The sequence below is a fragment of the Colobus angolensis genome, unplaced genomic scaffold (genome assembly GCF_000951035.1).
Source record: "Colobus angolensis palliatus isolate OR3802 unplaced genomic scaffold, Cang.pa_1.0 Scaffold247, whole genome shotgun sequence".
Lineage (NCBI taxonomy): Eukaryota > Metazoa > Chordata > Mammalia > Primates > Cercopithecidae > Colobus > Colobus angolensis.
This window is the reverse complement of record NW_012115677.1, coordinates 1,811,097-1,834,926: the sequence shown is the minus strand read 5'-3', so window position 1 is coordinate 1,834,926 and position 23,830 is coordinate 1,811,097. Positions and strand designations below refer to the sequence as shown.

Sequence of the window (23,830 nt, the reverse complement as noted above, 5' to 3'; positions counted from 1 at the left end):
CCAGGCTGGAGTGCAGTGGCGGGATCTCGGCTCACTGCAAGCTCCGCCTCCCGGGTTTACGCCATTCTCCTGCCTCAGCCTCCCGAGTAGCTGGGACTACAGGCGCCCGCCATCTCGCCCGGCTAGTTTTTGTATTTTTTTAGTAGAGACGGGGTTTCACCGTGTAGCTCAGGATGGTCTCGATCTCCTGACCTCGTGATCCGCCCGTCTCGGCCTCCCAAAGTGCTGGGATTACAGGCATGAGCTACCGCGCCCGGCCTGGAAATTATTTTCATCATCACTTATTGAGTTTATTCACATAAAGCACTTAAACATGGCCTGAAACAATTTATTATTATGTATTAGTTATTATTTTATTAAGTATTCACAAATATTAGTCATAATAACAGTAGAAGAATAATGATGATGCTACTTCTGTGATAACAATAACAATAATAACAGCTCTTAAAATCATGTATAATATCACAGCGATTAAGAGTCCTCTGCTATTAGTATGGTGGTGAGTGCCCGGAGTCCCAACTACTCGGGAGACTGAGGCAAGAAGATCACTTGAGGCTCGGAAGTCAAGGCTGCAGTGAGTGATGACTGTGCCGCTGCGCTCCAGCCTGGATGACAGAGAGCCTGTCTCAAAAAAAAAAGTGTTCTCTGCTGGAATAGACATTCATATTGCCCCCTTTTCCTTTACCACAGGACTTGTTTCCTTTAGATGGAAGTCAAAACTGGCAAAATGCAAATTACTCCATTATTCACTGTGGTTCTGACCTAAGCTCAAATGAAAAGCTAGAAACCAATGAAGATAGCCAAAGTACAGAAAATGGATCTGGTTTGAAAGATGACCTGTGTCACCAATGAATTACCCTAGAAAAGGGAGAGGATAGCTGCATGGGCACTCCTGTCACTGAGGAGCCACCACAAGGTGGAAGTCTAAGGCAGGAAGAAAAAGAAGCAAAGTTTTCTACTTTAATTTGTAGACTAAAAGTGCGTTGTAGTCCCCACTTGTAATCCCAGCACTTTGAGACAGTGAGGCAGAAGGATTACTTGAGCCCAGGAGTTCGATATCAGCCTGGGCAAATAACTAGACACTGTTTCTAGTTAAGAAAGAAAAAAGCAGCAGCCAGGTGCGGTGGCTCACACCTGTAATCCCAGCACTTTGGGAGGCTGAGGTGGCCGGGTCACGAGGTCAAGAGATGGAGACCAGCCTGGCCAACATGGTGAAACTCCACCTCTACTATAAAAAATACAAAAATTAGCTGGGCGTGGCGGTGCGTGCCTGTAATCCCAGCACTTTGGGAGGCCAAGGCAGGCAGATCACTTGAGCCCAGGAGTTCAAGACCAGCCTAGGCAACATGGTGAAATGCTGTCTCTACTATAAAAAATACAAAAAAAATTAGCTGGGCGTGGCGGTGCGTGCCTGTAATCCCAGCTACTTGGGAGGCTGAGGCAGGAGAATCGCTTGAACCCGGGAGGTGGAGGTTGTAGTGAGCCGAGATGGTGCCACTGCACTCCAGCCTGGTGACAGAGCTAGATTCCATCTCAAAAAAAAAAAAAAAGAAAAGAAAAAGAAAAAAAAGAAAAAGAAAAAAAGAGAGAAAGAAAAGAGAAGCTGAAATTAATCTAGTATCTGTGTAGGCCAAAAAGTGAACAGAAAAAAATGAAGACATAGTTATTTATATATGCTCCCTAAAAATTTGTCTTGCCTTTCAAATGTTAAGAAAAAAATAGTTTTTGTTTGTGTGCTAGGTCTTTTTTTTTTTTCTTTTAAGTTTATTAACCCTTGAAGTCTTACACTGGATTCAAGGCAATGATATACATGCATTTATTTTACAATGTCTTATCTAAATGTTGTTTCACGGAGATTTAAAAGTTTTTGGCTGAGCGTGGTGGCTCACACTTGTAATCCCAGCACTTTGGGAGGCCAAGGCAGGCAGATCACTTGAGCCCAGGAGTTCAAGACCAGCCTAGGCAACATGACGAAACCTCACCTCTACAAAAAATACAAAAATTAGCTGGGTTTGGTGGTGCACACCTGTAGTCCCAGTTACTCAGGAGGCACAAGTGGAAGGGTCACTTGAGCCCAGGAGGTAGAGGCTGCAGTGGGCTGTGATCGTGCCACTGGACTCCAGCTTAGAAATATACTATTTATATCTTGCCTATCAAAATAATTTGAAGCAGCAAATATAATACATTTGAACTATGTTCTTAAACAAAATGTTGTAATTCACAGAGTCTTGGAAAAGATGGACACTAACTTAAAAGTAGTTTCATATCAGTGTGTTAACAACAATTCAATATGCTTCCTGGTTTTTCTTAAGAGAAAATCTTGCTGCAGTTGAAATGAGAATAAAATGTTTAAAAATAAGTGAGAATAGGGGCCGGGCATGGTGGCTCATGTCTGTAATCCCAGAACTTTGGGAGTTCGAGGCGGGCGGATCACGAGAGGTCAGGAGTTCAAGATCAGCCTGGCCAACATGGAGAAACCCCGTCTCTACTAAAAATACAAAAATCAGCGGGGCATGGTGGTGGGTGCCTGTAGTCCTAGCTATTTGGGAAGCTGAGGCAGGAGAATTGCTTGAACCTGGGAGGCGGAGGTTGCAGTGAGCCGAGATCATGCGACTGCACTCCAGCCTGGGCAACAAAGGGAGACCGTCTCAAAACAAACAAACAAACAAACAAAACGGTGAGTATAGGAATTAGGTTACTAAATTTTTGGTGTTTTATATTAGGGTATTAAAAACTCTCTCAATTAAGAAATCTGTCATCTTCCCCCATACTCCCCAATGAAAATGGATCAAAAAGCTTTAAATTGCCAAAGGCATGACAGTTATTTTCAGCTTTCAGTAAGGAGTTGAAGAAGAAAACATAGGTTTAAAAGCTTTCTAATTTTTAAATAGGAGCCTTCAATAAACAGACAATAAGTATTCAGAGAAAAAGCAGCAGCCCCAGAAAACTAAAACTTTATGTAAAAATGATAGCCTGAAAAAAACATTAACAGTAAATTTAACATATAGCCTCTTATCCTTTAAAAATTATTTTTGGTCACGTATTATGAATTCCGTTTTTCCTAAAGGACAACCAACCAGATTCAAAGACCTGATTAATCTGCTGTAGTATTTCCTAAGTGCATTTCTTAGAACAAGCACTGATCCTATAGAAAACAAATACAGGTCGATTATCCCTTTTCCTACTGAAACGCTTGGGACCAGAAGTGTTTCAGATCTGAATTTCTTTGGATTTCGGGATATTTGCGTATACATAATGAGGTATCTTGGGCATGGGACCCAAGTCTAGATACAAAATTCATTTATGTTTCATATATATCTTATACATGTATCCTGAAGATAATTTTACATAATATTTTAAATTTTGTGCCTGTCACATGAGGTCAGGTGTAAAATTTTCCACCTGTGGCATCATGTCGGCATTCAAAAAGTTTTGAATTTTGGAGCATGTCAGATTTCAGATTTTCAGATTAGGGATGCTCAACCTGTATTTAGAAATATTCCTCAAACAAGGAAGTTCTATGATCAAAAGAATTTGGGGAAATGGCTTGACAATCATCATACCTATTAGTATTATTGTATTATTATTATTATTATTATTATTAAAGGCTCTGAGAAGTAATTCTATCAATAAACATGTTTAAGTTCTCAAACTCAGTATGTCCCAAACTTAGTTTTTCACAGCCCAATTCTCCCTAATTCCTCTGGCACCTGTTAATAGTCCATGAAAACAGTGTTCTGAAAAATATACACCCAGGCAAAGCTAGTCTTATGAAAATGAGCTTATCCTATTACTTTATCTTTATTATTTTCCTAACAACATTCACGTAAAATAAGTGTTGATCTAAATACTTTGTTATTGTTTCAGTATATTGAGTGGAATGATCTCTTAAACACTAAGATAATTATACATAAGCTTATGCTGCTTATATAACTTTTAATCGATTATAACGTTCTAGTTTTCAGGATCTAAAAAAATTCTACCTAATTTTAAAAACACATTCATAATATTAGTACTTTTAATACAGAAATTATTTCATGAGGAAAATAAAAGATATATCTCATCTTGATTGCTTTAAAGATGCAAGAGTCACTATGATATTTAAGTTGTATTCTTTTATGCAATATGTTAATAATAACCGGTTCTTCTAGGCTAAAACTGCTTTATAAACAAGTGTTCTAAAAACAAATCTTACCACTGGGCATTCCCATAATAAAGCATCCTCTATTTTTTCTGATTTGGAACATTTTGGCATTTCATAAAGTTTTCTTGGCTCAGATGCAACACTGGGAAAAAACAAAAATAAATGATTATTATTCTTGATAACCAAGACAGTATTTGTTCAGGTTTGAGAGACTACTTTTATTCAGAGATTTGAAATACCAAGGCACATTTGCTTTCCTCTTCTTAACTAAATGTTAGTATTTTTTCTGATCACATAATTCATAGAAAAAAATCTTAAAAATATAACAAGATTAACACAGTTTACAACACTCACTATAAAACTGCCAAAATAACCCTTATTAACATTTCGGTTCATTTCCTTCTGGTTTATATACATGTATGTACCTGTACATTGTTTTCCAAAGCTGTTTCATATTAAATTCTTTCTTTACCTCTGAACATTTACTAAGAATATCTGAATTCCATCAAGATCAAAAACTATTGTTCTGATATTTAAAATGAAAATTACTGGATAAAAAGGGTCCCATTATTTTAGGATGAAAACTAGTGGATTAAAAAAAAAACAAAAAACAAACAACAACAACAAAAATCCTTTATGGCTTTTTCTTTACTCCCAAATTACTTTTCAGAAACGTTAGGTTTATACTTCTGCCAATATTGAATGAACTCTGAAATTAAATTACTGTTGAAAGAGAAACAATTTTCAGGCTATAATTTTATTATATCTCTTTGACATTCTCTCACTGATTCAAAAGTTTAAACCAAACAGTTTCACAGGAATGAAGGCAACTTCATATGCGATTATAATCTGTAGATAAAACACCCCTGGACATTAGATAACTCAATAATATTTAATCATTAGAACACTAATGAACACCACTTACTCTAATTTTTTTTTAAGTTAAAGCAGGTATCTTTAAATCGTGGAAGTTATAAACTTGACATTAAATGATCATTTCTGTCACTGTTGCTCATTTTCCTAGGTGTGATAATGACATGACAAGATAAGAACATGTCCAGATTTCCACTTCCAGCATGAGGGCATGAAGAACTCTGTGGACAAACTCTTTGGCAAAACTGGTGAAAATCATAAAAGGACAACTCTTTAAAGTCTCTGCAAATGGTCCTGGGGACATACAGCATATGAAGAAACATTTATTCAAGAAAACCTACTGCTAAGTAAGAATAGTGAGTCTGTGGTGTCTGAATCAGGACATAGTCCCTTCCTTCCCAATCCCAGCTCAGCAAGATGGAAACTCCACTCCAGACTGGTGCAGGCAAGAGGACAAGGCTCCTTGTATTCCAAGCTTCCACTCAGAGGGCTATCTTCCCAGGAGGGGTGGGATGACAGCATTTCTCATCAGTCCCCAGCTGCCTACTGCTGGGGCTGAGTCCTGGGTCAGTACAGTCAAGAGGTGGGGCTCCCTTCTTCCACCCAGCCCCTATTCATGGGATGGAGGATCTACCTTGGATGTAGCACAGCTGAGGATACTGAGGCCCTAATTGGCTTTATTCCTCCTTAGAAAATAGTGGTCCTATACTGAGAGAGACAAGCTGAGAAGATCTGAGGCCAGTGTTTCCTCAACTCCAAATGCTCAGCTTCTAGTAGGGGAGTCACTCAGAGAGAAGCATGGCATTGACTCCCACAACCAGCTAAAGACCCTTAGCTCAGAAACTGTGCAGGAGGGGAGAAGCAGGCCATAAAACAGATAGCTCTGCAGCTCTTTCCAGAAAAACTAACTTCATTTGCAACACAGTGTGGAGAAGTTAAGGCCTAAGAGCACTCACAAAACCTGTGAGTTTGTGATGAAAGGCAAATGGGAGGAGATTGGTAGACTAATTGGAGATATAGGCTAAACTGTAGGCTGGCTAATTTGCCAGAAATCACCAGAAAAAGATAGCAGGACAGAGCCCTCTTGGGGTTAGAACAAATCTCAAAAGCTGATTATTCTCTCTAAATTCTGGTTTCTGGTCCAAGATGAAAACAGCCTGGAAGTGCCACTCTTGTCTGTCCACACAAGACAAAAAACGCTGAACAATCTGAAAATCCATAATTCTTCCTAGATCCATCAGAGAATTGAGGTCACAGGGCAAACTGCTGCCTCCAAAACTGGAGAGAAAGGTGGATACTGACAATCACAGCTTTCCAGGAACATAAGCCCAGGAATAAGCCACTGGAGCCAACAATGCGGGAGACAAAAATAAGGACACTAGAGGAAATTTTAACCTCCGATACCCACAACTACAACAAACAATAATCATAGCCAAACTCCTACTCAGATAAACACAAAATCTCACTCTAAATGCCTATTTACTTCAACTCTTTTAATCCAATATATCTTAAATTTGTAAATTCTTTTTTGAGACAGAATCTCGCTCTGTTGCTCAGGCTGGAGTACAGTGGCATGCTGATGGCTCGTGCAGCCTTGACCTCCCAGGCTCAAGCGATCCTCACACCTCATCCTCCCTGGTAGCTGGGACTATAGGTGTGTGCCACCATGCCCGGCTAATGTTGATATTTTTTGTAGAGATGGGGTTTTGCCATGTTGCCTAGGCTGGTCTCGAACTCCTGGGCTCAAGCAATCCCCAGACCTTGGCCTCCAAAAGTGCTGGGATGACAGGGGTGAGCCACTGTGCCTGGCCTATCCAATATATCATACATAGTCCTCAACCAAAAAAATCACAAGGCATGCTAACAGGCAAAATACAAGTTTGAAGAAACAAAACAATCAGAACTGGATTCACATATGGCAGAGATTTTAGAATTAGCAGACCAGGAAATTAAAATAACTATGATTAAGCCAGGTGTGATGATGCTAACAGGCAAAATACAAAAGTTTGAAGAAACAAAACAAACATCAGAACTGGATTCAGATATCGTGGAGATTTTAGAATTAGCAGACCAGGAAATTAAAATAACTATGATTAAGCCAGGTGCTATGATATGCGACTGTAGTTCCAGCTATACTCAGGAGGCTGAGGGAGGAGGATCACTGGAGTGTAGGAGTTTGGGGCTACAGTGCACCATGATCATACCTGTGAAAAGCCACTGCACTCCAGCCTGGGCAACAAAGCAAGGCCTCATTTCTTGTTTTTTATTGTTTGTTTGGGGTTTTGGGGGGTTTTCTTTTTTGAGTCTCGCTCTGTTATCCAGGCTGGAGTGCAGGGGCACACAATCACAACTCACTGCAACCTCCATCTCCCGAGTTCAAGCAATTCTTCTGCCTTGGCCTCTGGAGTAGCTGGGATTATGGGTATGTGCCACGATGCCCAGCTAATTTTTGTTTTTTTAGTAGAGATGGGGTTTCGTCATGTTGGCCAGGCTGGTCTCGAACTCGTAGACTCAAGTGATCTGCCTGCCTAGACCTCCCAAAGTGTGAGATTACAGGTGTGAGCCTCCGCACCTGGTTACAAGACCTCATTTCTAAACTAATTAAATAGCTGATTAACAGGATCAGGGATGGGAAAAGTGGACACCATGCAAGAAAAGATGGGCAAATTAAGCAGAGATAAAAATTTGAAAAAAAAGAAAAGAAAAAAAAGAAATACTAGAAATAAAAAACACCATAAGAGAAATGAAGAATGCCTTTAACAGTCATCAGTAGAGTGTATGCAGCCAAGGAAAGAATCAGTAAGTTTAAAGATAGGTCAACAGAAACTTCCCAAGCTGAGGAATAAAAGAGGAAAAAGAAAGAAAAAGTAGAACAGAATATTCAAGTACTATGGGAAAATTGGAGAAGGTATAAAACATCCACATAATGGGAATACCAGGAAGGACGAAAATGAGAGAAAAATAAATATTTGAAGTAATATTGGCTGAGAATTTTCCAAAACTGACAGACATCAAGCCACAAATCTGGGAAGCATATGCAAACTGCAGAAATTCAAAAGTGAAGAGAAAATCTTGAAAGAAGCCAGATAAAAAAAAGTACCTTAACTACATAGGGGGAACAATAAGAATTAACTTGGATTTCTCTTCAGAGAGCGTAAGAGCAAGTAGTGAGAGACGTGAAATACCTGAAGTGTTCTGGTGGCTCATGTCTGTAATCCTCAGCAGAGGCTGAGGTGGGAGGATTACTTGAGGTCAGGAGTATGAGATCAGCCTGGGCAACACAGCACGACTGAGACCCCTATCTCTAAAAAAAATTGTTTTAAAAATAGCCACATGCCTATAGTCCTAGCTACTTGGGAGGCTGAGGTGTTCGGACTGCTTCAGTCCAGGAGTTCGGGGTTATGGTGAGCTATGATTGTGCCACTGCATTCCAGCCTAGGAGACACAGTCAGATGCTCACTTTGTGGGGAAAAAAAAAAGGCACAGATAGATTAAAAGTCAAAAGATACAATGTGCAAACACTAAACAAAAGAAAGCTGGAGTAGCTATACTAATTTCAGACAAAGTCGAATTTGGCAAGGAAAATTACCAAGGATTAAGGGGGCATAAGATAATGAAAAAGGTGTCAATTCTCCAAGAAGGCATAACAATCTTTAATATACATGCATCTAACAACAGAGTATCAAAACACAATATGGCAAACACGGATAGAAATGCAAGGAGAAATAGATAAATCCACTCACTATGATAGAGATTTCAACACCCATCAGTAATGAACATCTCCAGCTGGCAGAAAGTTAGTAATTACGCATATACTTAAACTGCAAGGTACCATCAGTCAACTCAGTATCTCATCCAACGACAGCAGAATACACATTCTTCTCAAGCTTACATGAAACATTCACCAAGATAGACCACATTCTGAGCCATAAAAGACACCTTAACAAATTTAAAAGACTAGAACTAATATAAAGTATGCTCTCAGGTCACAGTGGTATTAAACCGCAAATCAATAAAACAATGATAACTGGAAAATCCCAATATATTTGGAGAGTGAACAACACATATCTAAATAACACATGGGTCAAAGAAATCTCAGGAGAAATTTAAAAATATTTTGAACTAAATGAAAATGCATATACAACATATCAACATTTGTGGAATGCAACAAAAACAACGCTTAGAGGAAAAGGTATAGCAGTAAGTGCATATGCAGAAAAGGAGAAAGACTTAAAATCAGTAATCTAATTTCTACCTTAGGAAACTAGTACAAGAAGAGCAAATTAAAACCAAAGTAAGCAAAGAAATAACAAAAATTAGTCAGAAAGTAGTAAAATTGAAAACCAAAAATCAATAGAGAAAATCAACAAAACCAAAAGCTGTTTTTTTGAAAAGGTCAACAAAATTGATTACTAATATGAGAAATTAAAGAGTGGCTGTCACTATCGATCTCATGGACATTAAAACAGTAATAAAGAAACATTATGAATAAGTGTAGGCTCACAAGTTTGGATAATTTAGATGAATTCCTCGAAAGACACAATCTATCAAAATTTACCCAAGGAGAATTAGATAACTTGAATAAGTCTGTATCTATTAAAGAAATGTAATCAATAATGAATAACCTACCAAAACAGAAGGTGCCAAACCCAGATGCTTTCAATGGTTAATTTCACCAAGCATTTAAAGAAGAAATAACACAGCAGCAGTGATCAAGACAATGTGGTACTGACATAAGGACAGACATACAGATCAGTGGAATAGACTTGAACGTCCAGAAATAAATCCAAAAGTGTCCGTGGTCAACTGATTTTTGACAAGCGTGGCAAGGCCTTGCAGTGAAGAAAGAAAAGTCTTTCTAATAAATGGTGTTGGGACAAATGTACAGTCACATGTTTAAAAAAAAATGGAGTTGGATACCTACCTTATATCATACACTAAAATTAACTCCAAGTGGGATCAACCACCTAAACATGAGCTAAAACTATAAACCCTTTAGAAAAAAACCTAGGGGCAAATCTTCATGACCTCAAATTTTGCAATGGATTCTTAGATATGACACCAAAAGCATGAGTAATGAAAAAAATTTAGATAAATTGGACTTCATCAAAATTAACCTCTCTGTGGCTGGGCACAGTGGCTCACACCTGCAATCCCACCACTTTGGGAGGCCAAGGCGGCCAGATCTCCTGAGGTTGGGAGTTCGAGACCAGCCTGACCAAATGGAGAAACCCAATCTCTACTAAAAATACAAAATCAGCCAGGCATGGTGGTGCATGCCTGTAGTCCCAGCTATTTGGGAAGCTGAGGCAAGGGAATCACCTGAACCCGGGAGGTGGAGACTGCAGTGACCCGAGATCACACCATTGCACTCCAGCCTGGGCGACAAGGGTGAAACACTGTCTCAAAAAAAAACAAACAAACAAAATTAACCTCTCTGTGTTTCAAACAATAACATTAGGAAAGTAAAAAGACAATCTACACAATGGGAGAAAGTATTTGTAAATCATATATCTGATAAGGGACTTGTATCTAAAATATGTAAGGATTTTTGTAAAAAAAAAAAAATTTACAAATGGACAAAATATCTAACCAAACATTTCTCCAAAGAATAACATACAAATGGCCAACATGCACAAGAAAAGATGCCTGACATCACTAGCCATCAGGAAAATGGAATCAAAACCATAATGAGATACTGTGTGTCACACGTCAAGTGTTGACAAGAATGTGGAAAAATCAGAACCCTCATATACTGCTTATGGGAACATAAAATGGTACTACCACTTTAGAAAAGCGTATGGTAGTTCTTCCAACTATTAAACGCAGTTACAATATAACCTTACGACCTACCAATTCCATTCCTAGGTATAATCCAGAACTGAAAATAAATGCCCACATAAAAACTTACATGGAAATGTTTATAGCAGCATTATTTATAATAGCTAAAAGGTGGAAACACCAATGTCTAACAACTGATAAATGGGTAAGTAAAATGTGGTAACTGATACAATGCAATATTATTCAACTTTATAAAGGAATTCTGATGCATGTGACAACATGGATGAACCTTGAAAACACGCAAAGGGAAAAAGCCAGTCACAAAAGACCACATATTATATGATTCCATTTATATGAAAAGTCCAGAATAGGTGAATCTACAGACAGAAAACAGACTAGTGGTTGCTTAGGGCTCAGGGTAATGGTGGTATTGAAGTGATTGCTGAAAGGTACATGGTTCTATTTTGAGGTGATGAAAATGCTCTAAAATTAACTGTGGTAGTGATTACATGCATCTGTGAATGTACTAAAAATTATTGAAATGTACACTTTAAATGGGTAAATAATATGGTATGTGAATTATATCCTAATAAAGCGTTTAAAAAGAAAATGCCCATTTTTAAAAAAATGCAAACTGATGTACGTTTAGAATATGCTTTAAAAGAGGTAATGCAAAAGGAAAAGTGGGTTAGATAAAGCAAATGTGGCAAATCTTGATAGTTTTTGAATCTGGGTAATGAACATATGGGGATACATTGTGGCTTTCCTTCCCCCCTCATGTTGGACAGTTGTGGATGAGGTTGACTGTGAAACATTTTGGATCTCTAAATACTAGGCTTTTGTTTGAAAAAATGTCTCTTTAAAAAAAAAAAAAAAAGGCAAGTACTTCCAAAACACAATCCATCAATTCCCCAAAGCAGCATCTAATTATTTGGTCGGCAACTGAATTTCTTGACTGTGGTGTAAGTAGAATAAAATACTAAACAGTACTCTGAACAATCTATGGTTTTGCCTGCACTATAGTTTTGCTTTAAGTTGGTATTTACAAAAATGACACCTGCAACTTTAACAAGATTTTAAAATCACGTGCATTTTTTACTCCTTACTCTTATTTTGGACCCATTTTTTCATTTTATTTCAGTAGGCACTAATGTAGGCATGTGGTTCTATACGAATTAGTTAAGATCAACAGTGAGGTGAATTACAGCAAAATTATCAATAAAAAGTTACCTGCTGACACAGCGCCGATAATTGTCAAAATATATTCTTCCTCTCTCATAGGCTATAGGTGACCTGGAATGAGTTGTCCAAACATTCTTAAATTTAGTACTTTCCTAAAAGACACAAAGAATTTCCGTTTAGGAAAGAACTCTTAGGCTTCCACTGTGCACCAATTTTAAGTTGGATTTTAAATATTCAAAGCAATATAATTTCACCTATGTTATTTAAAAACATTATTTTGCATCCTTCCTCGACTCTGTCCTCATGTTTTGGCTTAATAAGGTGGTCAACTATTAGAATAATTGTTCCCAGGTAAAACATAAGAAGCGTAAAACTAAAAACATCTGGTGGCCCTATTACCACCTATTGACTAAACTCCCAGATTCTGGGCTTGTATCCTCCTCCCCATCACAAGTGACCCTATAAAGGGGGGCCCAAGCGCGTTAAAACCGCATCCCCTCAGGAGGCTAGGCCTCCAGGCGCCCGCGGCCCTCGGTCCCGTCCTGGCCGGTGGGCGGTCACCTGGCACACCAGCGCCCGCAGGATGCCCAGGTTGGTCCTCTGCACCACGCCTGCGTCGCGTGAGAAGCAGCCCAGAGCCCGGCGACTCAGCCGGCGGCACACGTTGGGCTTCCGGGTCGGGCCCATGGAGGCGCGGGCCGGACCCTGTGTAGGCTGGGCCGCTGAGGGGCGCGCCCCACACTCCCGTGCTGGGCAGCCGCCGCTGCCTCCGAATTTCCACGCCTAGACTTTCCTGGCGGGGCCCAGGAAAAGCTGACACGGGGAGGCGGGCAGGGGGCACCCGACGGCGGGGCGAGGGAAAGCAAAGCCTCTTGCACCGCCAGAGCACGGAGACGAGGGAAGAAGTACTCCCTTTTCGATCTGCCCCTCCCAGGCTCTCTGGCTGCTAACAGTGCGACGCTCCGGTACGGCGCGACCGGCCGGAGCCGCTCTCTCACCGGGAAATGTAGTTCCCAGTGCCTCGTGAGGCAGCCTGGCTTCTCCCAAGAACTACAATTCCCGTCAGGCGGCTGGGAGCGGGGTCTTGCCGGGCCCCGCCTCTGCAAGCCGCGGCCCCGCCTCCTCCGGCCCACGGAGGCTGCGCTGTCTAGTAGGCGCGCCGTACTGCGCTGCCAGTGGCTCGCTGGGCAGATCCTTGGGGACGCGATGCTCACGCCTCCGAGTCTCCGCTTCGTGTGTGCGCCCTGCGCTTAGGTATCCGTCCCTCACTGCCCCGGTACCCGCAAGCCTCTCGGCCCCTGACCTTCGCCCTGGGAGGTTCTGGCCAAGTGCCAGGAGGGGCGCTGTGTCGAGGGCGATCCCCCCAAAGCAGCGTCCCGTGCTAAAGGTACGCCCCGCGGCTTTCCCTTCAGCCGCACGTTGGCTGAGAGGGACGGTAAACTGTGCTTTTGTATTAGGAAGATGATGGCTTCCCATTCACTCTTAGTTTCACCCTCCAAACTGGTACTGAGTTACTCTTTCCCGGAGGCCAGTCCTTGGGTGGCCTGCCGGGACTCTGGCTGGTTTTGCGATCATTGCTTCATTTTCTTTCCTCTCGCCTCTATTCTTTTTTCTTTATAGGGAATAAAATATGAAATGCTTACATTCTTATTGGACGGCCTAAGATATTCCTTGTCGATGTCTCTAAGTAAAAGATACACTTTAGCCCTGCCATGTGTTCAAAGTTCCCAGCACACTAAACTTTCAGCAAGCACGTACTACATGTGTCCCACTGCCTTGCTCTAAGTCCCTTAAGGGTGGTGCCGCTGTATCTCCCACGTGGGCATGCTACCTCTTGTTCATAGGTGCTGACTGGCAGAGCAAAAAGTACAGTACAGCAGGGTCTCTTATGGCATTTTTTCGTTCAGTGTCATTTTGTATAACTTGAGGAGAAAAAAATAATAATAAGTTCCTACTGGGGCTACTGTTTTTGTGGACCTTGCCACTTCTCCCCACGTCTGCATGGGTTTTCACCAGGTGCCCCAGGGTACTGCCTCCCACATCTCAGTGCAGGCTGGGTGAATTGGCTTTGTCTGTCTGTCCTGTCTGAGTGTGGGTGTGAGTGCTCCCTGCGATGGAATGTCTTCGTGTGCAAGGGTTGGTTCCCACCTTGCACCCTGAGCTGAGGGTATAGGCTTCAGCCACCCTCGACCTTGAACTGAAATAATTGGGTAAATAACTATCTCACTTGTTTTTATTAATCTTCCTTAAATGTATGTATAGCTCCCATTTATTTCAGTGTTTAATATTAGAAGTGTTTTGGTTTTTATTTAGGAGTTTGGTGATGTTTTTGTGACCAGAAATATGTTATGGGAACTTAACTCTTGTTTGTATAAATTGGCCTATGGTAAAATGGTTTTGTTATATGTCGTTTTGCTTACAGTCAGTTTCCAAGAATCTGTTGATAACATTAGGAGAGTACTTACAGTACTGGTGAGTGTGTTAGGTCACAGTTTAAGTGTTTAGTAAAAATTGGCCATATCTCTTTTTAACGCTGCTGAATTTCCTTCAGGCCTCGAGCTTTTGCTGATTTTTCATGACTTATTTACAGCATACGGTAGAGTGCTTTGTATATTTTTAGAGAGTGCTACAATAGTTAATTTGGTAATTCATGAATGCAGCTGTCACTGAGACAACTGGAACCCTGAACAGATAACTGGGTTTTCTTTGGCTTAAATGAAATTGAAATCATTGCTGAATTGAATTCATCAACTCTCTCATTTCTTCTTCCTCTTTGCCCCCACTTGTTTATCTTCTTTCCTGTGGCCTTTATTTCACCCCTAAGTCATCACCAAAGGAGAGTCATCCTGGATGCCTTGCTGTTCCTCACCCACAACCAAGTCCTTTAGATTCTCTTATCCATCTCATCTTCATTTCATCTAAGTAATTTAGGGCTTCACCATTTTTTATCACATTATTAAGCAGCCTTCTAATTTCTGCCTTACTTGTGACACAGGATTTTTTTTTTTTTTTGACGTTGCTTTGCCAACCGGAGACCTCCGCAGCCAGAGACCTACCCAGGCCTTTCTTGGGCTGGGATTGCCACAGGAGGTGCCCTGCACAACTGGCCCACTGGGCCACTCCTGGCTTGCATGCAGGCATGGATCCTGTGGCCACCTGACTGTGGGCTCAGTCCCTGGCAGGAGAGGGTGTCTGAGCTGGCGAGTGCAGAGTTGTGTGGCGTCCAGCTGGTTGCTCCAAGTGCCGACACAGGAGCTGGCTCCATGCACCGTTTGCTACTGGACCAGGCATGTCACAAGTGACTCCCACAGTGGACTCTGGAGTCCAGACTAGGGGAAGGTGGTGGTAACCAAATGGGTCAGAAGCCCCAGAGGTGGGTGTTACATCATGCTAACAGCTCTTTTAGACCTGCCATCTGCAGCCTGATGAACAGGGGCGTGTTAACAGCCCTATCAGTCCTGTTACTCCACTCCAGCCCACAGCTCTGGGGCTGGCCTGGCCACCTGCCCTGCTTCCTGTTGCATGGGGTGGCCACCAGGTGCTGCTGGTGGGGCGGAGAGCTACTGTGTTACTGTCTTCTTCCTACCCATGTTTGGTGGCATCCTGAGCTCTTGTCCCGTGTCCAAGAATGAGATTACAGTAACAACTGGAGGGTGAGGAGGACAGAGAAGAGTTTCATTGAGCAACAGAACAACTCTTGATGCAGGATTTTTGCTCTCAGCTCAGCTAGGTCTGAGTTTTTGTCTCACAACCAGGAAGAATTAGATGTGTGGACCCCAGAGAGTGAGCGGAGCAGAATTTATTTAGTGAAAGGAAAGCTCTCAGTAAAGAAAGGGGTCCTGAAAGCAGGTTGCTGGTTGCCCCCTTTACAGTTGAATACCTGGGCTTAACATGCAAATTTCTGGAAGCTCCACCTCATCCTTCCATTGTGCTTATGGGCCCTTAGTCTGAGCTACTCCATATTGATTATTTCCCTTACTGCACATGTGTTAGGGAATGGAATCTACTGTGGGCATGTTTAGGCAACCCCTCTGTGCAAGTTCCCTTATCTGCGCTAAACATCTGGTGTAAGCACTTTTGGGGCAGGTCGTAGGTTCTTCATGGACCCTTCCTTTACTGTCTGCCTAAAGCAAGCTGGTTAACTCCTTTTATTCTCAGCCAAGGGGGGACGCAAGGGTGGTCCCCCACCCAAAGTAGGGTGGCGTCTCTTCCAGCATGGCTGGGTCTGGGGCTTTTATGGGCTCAGAATAGGGAAGTGCCAGGTGACTGATTTGTGAGTATGCAAAAGAGGCTGAAACAAAGGCACCACTCAAAGGTGGGCACAACAATATGAAAAAACAAATGAGAGAAGGGTAGGTATCAATCAGAGGAAAGTGTGCCAAATGGGAAGAGAGGTTCTCCATCTGGTCCTTAGATTTATTCAGGACATGTAGCTAGGCTTTAAACTGTCTTCAGCTTAAAGGTCAGGTTTCACTGGGGACCCACCCCCATCTGCCTAGGATTTGTCTGCCTCCTGCTGCTATCACTTGGGTACTTTTAATTCCAACCCTCCTCCATACAGGTGCCAGGGTGATTTTCCTAAAGCACAACCTGTCACTTGCCTGTTGCATTGTTTCAGTGGCTGCAAACACCCATAGCAGAATTTCTTATATATTTATTTATTTTTCTTACACTGTAAGTTCTGGGGTACATGTGTAGAACGTGCAGTTTTGTTACATAGGTATACACGTGCCATGGTGATTTGCTGCACCCATCAACCTGTCACCTACATTAGGTATTTCTCCTAATGCTGTCCCTCCCCTAGTCCCTAGACAGGCCCTTTTTTGTTGCTGTTTTTGTTTTTTGTTTTTGAGATGGAGTCTTGCTCTGTTGCCCAGGCTGGGGTGCAGTGAGGCGATCTCAGCTCACTGCAGCCTCCACCTCCCAGGTTCAAGTGATTCGCCTGCCTCAGCCTCCCCAGTCGCTGGAATCATAGGCGTGCACCACCACACTTGGCTAATTTTAATATTTTTAGTAAAGACGGGGTTTTGCCATGTTGGCTGGGCTGGTCATGAACTCCTGACCTCAGATGATCCCCCCACCTTGGCCTCCCAAAGTGCTGGGATTACAGGCGTAAGCTACCACTCCTGGCCCATAGCAGAATTTCTTTCTCTTTTTTTTTTTTGAGATGGAGTTTTTTGCTCTTGTTGCCCAGACTGGAGTGCAGTGGCATGATCTTGGCTCACTGCAACCTCTGCTTCCCGGGTTCAAGTGATTCTCCTGTATCAGCCTCCCGAGTAGCTGGAATTACAGGCGCATGCCACCACACCTGGCTAATTTTTGTATTTTTAGTAGAGATGGGGTTTCATCATATTGGTCAGCCTGGTCTCAAACTCCTGACCTCAGGTGATCCGCCCGCCTCTGCCTCCCAAAGTACTGGGATTACAGGCATGAGCCACCACACCCAGCCGAGCAGTATTTCTTACACCCAAATAAGATACCCAGAATCTTCCACTGTTAACTTAAAACCTTTTTAGTATGTCACATATATGCAAAGATAAAACTAGGTATAAACTCTTCATGTTGTCTCTTTCTTTTTTTTTGTCTTTTTAATTTGTGTGTGTGTATTGTATCTTTTATACACCAATAACACCCAAACATCTACAAGTTAAATGAAACAAAGCTATAAAACCAGTAAATTCAAATGATTGTGAGCAATGAGACTTTAGTTGAACCTAAAAAGCTCTCTAATCATGAATGTCCTCTGTGGAGTACCTTCCTTAAAGAAAGGTCTGTTCATATTACCCTTGTGTTGAGAAATTACTTGATGCCTTCACCTCTTTATTTAAATCACCACAAAACCTTCCTTTGTTCAATATGTCATGGCTTCATTTGTCCTTCCCTTGACAAACAACATCATTTACATATAGTAGTCCCCATTTCATTCTCGTTAACATGCACCAGTGACAAACAGCATCACTTGTTTAGCAATACACTCCTAAACACACATGTGTGAATTCAAATCTTGTGACAGCACTCAATTAAAAAGTGCTCATTCAGATGATCCAGTGTCCTTTTGTTAATATTCTTTTTTTAAAAGATTTTTATCAAATTGAAAATGAAAGGTTTCTCCTACAGAAATCTCATAGGCTTGAAGATACGTGTACAAAATCCCTAGGGGTTCACATAAGGTATACCTTATAGTACAAAATCGGAATCTCTTTGGGTAGAGCAGCGGGCAGTTCATTATCTTCCCACATTTTCATTATCTGCCCACATTTTCAGCTTCATCTCTTTGGCCATCCCTCATGTTTGCTTTTGTGGTTCTGACATGTTTGCCGACTTTCTCAAGCCAATGTGCCTTTATATTTGAGATTTTTTTTATCTGAAGCTTCCTTTCCTCTCCTCTTATCAGTTTATCTCAAGACTCATTGCAGGTATCCGAGCTCCACTGAGACCCTTCCCCTAACTCCTCCAGCTTACTTACTAGCCTTTTCTGTGCTTCCATGTTACTGTCTACACTGTTGTGGCACTATATTAGAATTGTCATTTGTCTGTCTTCCCAACTAACCTGGGCAGAAACTGAGTAGTAATATAATTCTCCCTGCTTTACACTACCTAAAATGCAGTTAATGCATATGTATGTTGAATGAATGAATGGACTATAAAAAACAATATGTTTGTATAGCATCTATTATCAGCAGCTAAGTACTTTTTTTTTTTTTTTTTTACTTTATTTTATTTTCTTGGGAATAAATCTCAAAGACTGGTCCTGAACTCCTGGGCTTAAGCAATCATCCCACCTCAGCCTTCCGAGTAGCTGGGATATATAGTGGGATTATAGGCATATACCACAATACCTGGCAATAGCAGCTACTTTTAGCTTAGATGCAGATATAGTCTCCACTTATTCTTTAAATCAGTAGGAAGTCACAATATTATTAAATAACTTTCAAAAAAACTTAAATCCTTAAGACTTCTACCTATAAAGTAGATATTTTCCATGTGTTGAAGGTAAAATGGCATAAATAGATACAGTTTTATGACTGGAAAATAACTTCTCTTAGTTTTGGGCATAGAACAAATATTGGTTCTTCTTTTTTTTTTTCTATTCTTTGTCTGTGTTATGTTTACAGAATACTTAACCATCCTAGCCATGATATTTTAAAGACAAGAAAGAAGAAATATTAATTCAAAAGTTAATAAAATGCTTTTTGTTCATATACTTTGTTTAAAGAAGCATAGTATAACTGAATAAATGTATAAAATACTCAGGTTATTAAACTTGAACATTTATTCAGAGACAAATTTTAACCAAGCTATAGGAAGTCATTTATTCAACATGTTTTTGTTTCTCATCCATAATGTGCAGGGAAAAAATTTTGGCTTAGCATATAGTTGTAAACAGGATAGACAAGGTCCCACATGTGGGAGGAGATAGACGACAAATAAATAGATGGAAAAAATAAGATTTTCAGGTAGTGATAAGTGCTGTGAAGAAAATAAAACAGGGTGATGTGCTGGAGGGTGGTTGAATACCCTGCTTTAGCCAGAGTGGTCAGGGAAGGCCTCTCTAAAGAGAATACTTGTAAGCTGAGCCCTGAATGATGAGGAGGAGCTGATCTGCAACAGTCCAGAGTAGTAGTTCAGGCAAAGGGATGCTTGAGTTCAGGATCCCTAAGGCTTATAATAAGAAGTCAAAAACTCTCAGAAGGCCATTGTGACTCTTTAGTGTGCAGGAGGGAGGTAAACTTGGAGCAGTCGAATGGGACCAAGACATGTCAAGCTTTGTAGGCCATGGTAAGGAATTTTGGATTTTATTCTGTTATGATAGGAGGCTTTGAAGAGGGGAGTGACATGATCTATTTTGTGTTACAAAAAGGTCATCATGGCTATAGAGTAGAAGAAATATTGTGGAGGGCAAGAATAGTTAGAAGGGGACAGGTGGCTATTGCGTTCATCCAGGTAAGAGATTATAGTGTTTTGGACTAGAGTGGTAACAGGAGAGATGGAAAGAAGTGAACAAGATTCAAGATAAATTTTGGAAGTAGAGTTGACAGGACTTCTGATATAGTGGATATTAAGGATGAGGAAAGAAAAGAATCAAGTGAAATCCTAATAAAGCAGAAACACAGTAAATATTCCCAAACTCCTCAGAACAAATTGGAAACATGATGTGATGCCAAAGAAACAATGCCTGGATTTTATTAAAGGTGCACATCAGCATTATACATTAGTGCTAAGGAATGTTAGGATTTGTTATGTGGCTAGGGCTGTGGGAAAGGGGAATAAAATCGGATCCCAAAAGTAGGTAGGGGTCAGACCATGTGGAACTGTGGAAATGTGATGAAAAACCATTAGAGTGATATGACATTCTTTTTAAACAGATACTTGGCTGCAGCATCAAGAACAAGAGTAAAATATAAGAGACCACTTAGCGGGTGATTGTAGTAGTCCAGGTGCAAGTCACTTTTGGAAATTTATTTTGAAGTTATTGAACCTTTTGACCACAAGTTTGGTTCTTATGTTTTCTTTCCTTTCTATATTTTAATGATGTATGTCTGAACACACAGTATATTAATGCATATACGAAGTTTTCAGAAAGATTTAGGTTTAAAGGATTGATAGTACAGCTTGCAGATTCACCCTCTTATTTTAAACAATATTTATTCGAAAGAATATCAATCCTTTTATGCTATGTTACAGATAACATAGCATAATATACAAATAACAGTTATAAAATGAACACCCATATACTTATCATCAACTTAAAAAGAAACAGAATATTACCTAAAACTTTGACATCTCTTATGTGCCCTGCTGGTTCCCAGATCCCTCTTTCTTCTTTAGATAAACAAAAAATTGTTTTAAATGTTTTTGAACATCATTCAAATGTGTACTCTTCTATAGCTTGTCTGTATTTTTCTCAACATTACATTTTACGATGTTCATTCATTTTTACTACTGTATTGTATTTCCTTGTATGAATTTGTTATAATTTATCCCCTTTCTACTAGCTAGGCTTTTTGTTTCTTTCAGGTTTTTTGTTTTTGTTTCTGTGTTTTTTGAAACAGAGTCTCACTCTGTTGCCCAGGCTGGAGTACAGTGGCGCAGTCTCAGCTCACTGCAACCTCTGCCTTCTGGGTTCAAGCAATTCTCCTGCCTCAGCGTCCCGAGTTGCTGGGATTACTGGTGCCTGCCACCATGCCTGGCTAATTTTTGTATTTTTAGGAGACACGAGGTTTCACTATGTTGGCTACGCTGGTCTCGAACACCTGACCTCATGATCCGCCTGCCATGGCCTCCCAAAGTGCTGGGATTACAGATGTGAGGCACCGCACCGGGCCTCTTTCAGGTTTTTTATTTCTAGAAAAGTGCTGTTATAGACATTCTTATCCCTGTCTCCTGGCACACATGTTAAAGAATGCATTAGTTTTCTTTTACTGTGTAACAAATTACCACAGTTTTAGTAACTTAAATTAACACCCATTCATTACCTCAAAGTCCGGTAGAAGTCCTGAAACAGCATAGCCTAATTTTCTGCTCAGGATCTCACCAGGCTGAAATTATGGCGTCAGCCTGGGCTGTGGTCTCATCTGCGACTCACAGTCCTGTTCTACCCTCACTGGATATTGACACAATTCCATTCCTAGCAGCTATAGGACTGAAGCCCTCAGCTCTGAGACTAATGTATAACTAATGTATAACTATTCCCTGCCACATGGCCCTTTTCACAACCTGGCAGTCTGCTTCTTCAAGGCAAATAGGAGAATGTCTCTCTGGCCTCCTCTGCTAAGATGAGGTCTTACATAAAAGTAACCTATGAAGGAGATGACTGTCCATCATTTTCACAGGTCCCATCCACACTGGTGGACTATGCAGAGGATAAGGGGGTGAGTATCTTGGGGACTGTGTTATAATTCTGCTGCCACAAAGAGTTGCTCCAGAGTATATACCTAGGTACTTAATTACTGAATTATGTGGTATGTACATTGTATTAGTCCATTCTCACACTGCTAATAAAGACATACCTGAGACTGGGTAATTTATAAAGGGAAGAGGTTTAATTGACTCACAATTCCTCATGGCTGGGGAGGCCTCAGGAAATTTACAGTCATGGCACAAGGAGAAGCAAACATGTCCGGAAGCAGCAAGGAGAAGTGCAGAGCAAAGTGGAGGAAAAGCCTTTTATAAAACCATCAGATCTCGTGAGAGCACACTCACTATCATGAGAACAGCATGAGGGTAACCACCCCCATGATTCAGTTACCTCCCACTGGGTCCCTCCCACAACATGTGGAGGTTATGGGAACTACAATTCAAGATGAGATTTGGATGGGGACACAGCCAAACCATATTCTGCCCCGGCCCCTCCCAGAGCTCATGTCCTCACATTTCAAAACACAATCGTGTCCTTCAAACTGTCCCCCAAAGTCTTATTCCAGCATTTACTCAAAAATCTAAGTCCTACGTCTTATCTGAGACAAGGCAAGTCCCTTCTGCCTATGAGCCTATAAAATCAAAAGCAAGCTATTTATTTCCTAGATACAATGGGGGTACAGGCATTGGGTAAATACACCTAATCCAAATGGGAGAAATTGGCCAAAACAAAGGGGCTACAAGCCCTATGCAAGTCTGAAATCCAATAGAGCAGTCATTAAACCTTAAAGTTCCAAAGTGATCTCCTTTGACTCCATGTCTCATATCCAGGGCATGCTGATATAAGAGCTGGGCTCCTATGGCCTTGGGCAGCTCCACACCTGTGGCTTTGCAGGGCACAGCCTCTGTCCTGGCTGCTTTCATGGGCTGGTGTTGAGTGTCTGAGGCTTTTCCAGGCACACGGTGCAAGCTGTTGGATCTACCATTCTGGGGTCTGGAGGACGGGAGCCCTCTTCTCACATTTCCACTAGGCAGTGCCCCAGTAGGGACTCTGTGTGGGGGCTCCAATCCCACATTTCGCTTCCACACTGCCATAGCAGAAGTTCTCCATGAGGGCTCCACCCGTGCAGCAAATTTCTGCTTGGACATCCAGACATTTCTGTACGTCTTCTGAAATCTAGGCAGAGGTTCCCCAAACTCAATTCTTGACTTCTGTGCACCCACAGGCTCAATACCATGTGGAAGCTCCCAAGGCTTGGGGCTTGCCCCCTCTGAAGCCATGGCCTGAGCAGTACCTTGGGCCCTTTTAGCCACAGCTGGAGCAGCTGGGGTGCAGGGCACCAAGTCCTGAGGCTGCACACAGTAGGGGGTTCCTGCACCCAGCCCTGGAAACCATTTTTCCCTGCTAGACCTCTGGGCCTGTGATGGGAGGGGCTGCCTCAAAGTTCTCTGACATGCCCTGGAGACATTTTCCCCATTGTCTTGGTGATTAGCATTTGGCTCTTTGTTACTTATGTAAATTTCTGCAGCTGGCTTGAATTTCTCCCCAGAATATGGGTTTTTCATTCTACTGCATTATTAGGCTGCACATTTTTCAAACTTTTATGCTCTGCTTCCTCTTGAGCACTTTGCTGCTTAGCAATTTCTTTCTATAGATACCCTAAATCATCTCTTTCAAGTTCAAAGTTCCACAGATCTCTAGGGCGGGGGCAAAATGCCTCCAGTATCTTTGCATAGCAAGAATGACTTTTAGTCCAGTTCCCAACAAGTTTCTCATTTCCATCTGAGACGACCTCAGGTAGGACTTTATTGTCCATATCACTATCAATATTTTGGTCAAAGCCATTCAGCAGGTCTGTAGGAAGTTCCAAACTTTCCCACATCTTCCTGTCTTCTGAGCCCTACAAGTCTCTAGGAAGTTCCAGACTTTCTCACATTTTTCCTGTCTTTTGAGCCCTCCAAACAGTTCCACCCTCTGCCTGTTACCCAATT

At 41.4% G+C, this 23,830-nt stretch overlaps 2 protein-coding genes across 6 annotated transcripts in view; one reads left to right on the top strand and one right to left on the bottom strand.

The window, feature by feature from the left end:
* DCAF17 (DDB1 and CUL4 associated factor 17) overlaps positions 1-12,998 on the bottom strand; it is a 49,183-nt gene extending 36,185 nt beyond the window's left edge. For both annotated transcript variants that reach the window (XM_011945928.1, XM_011945929.1), the window contains exons 1-3: positions 12,542-12,998; positions 12,029-12,132; positions 4,196-4,286 (exon numbers count right to left, since the gene is read on the bottom strand). In XM_011945928.1, coding sequence (XP_011801318.1) covers positions 4,196-4,286; positions 12,029-12,132; positions 12,542-12,667 — 321 coding nt within the window. In that variant the 5' untranslated portion in view covers positions 12,668-12,998. The remainder of the gene's footprint in view (positions 1-4,195; positions 4,287-12,028; positions 12,133-12,541) is intronic.
* METTL8 (methyltransferase like 8) overlaps positions 12,448-23,830 on the top strand; it is a 107,533-nt gene continuing 96,150 nt past the window's right edge. The window contains exons 1-2 of one of the 4 annotated variants that reach the window (XM_011945932.1): positions 13,259-13,367; positions 13,997-14,190. Coding sequence is in view for 1 of the 4 variants with exons in the window: in XM_011945933.1 (XP_011801323.1) it covers positions 12,564-12,571 (8 nt within the window). In the remaining 3 variants the exon portion in view is untranslated. Of the gene's footprint in view, positions 12,572-13,168; positions 13,368-13,996; positions 14,191-23,830 lie in introns of those variants that run through there. The other 3 variants (XM_011945933.1, XM_011945931.1, XM_011945930.1) reach the window with 3 other exon arrangements.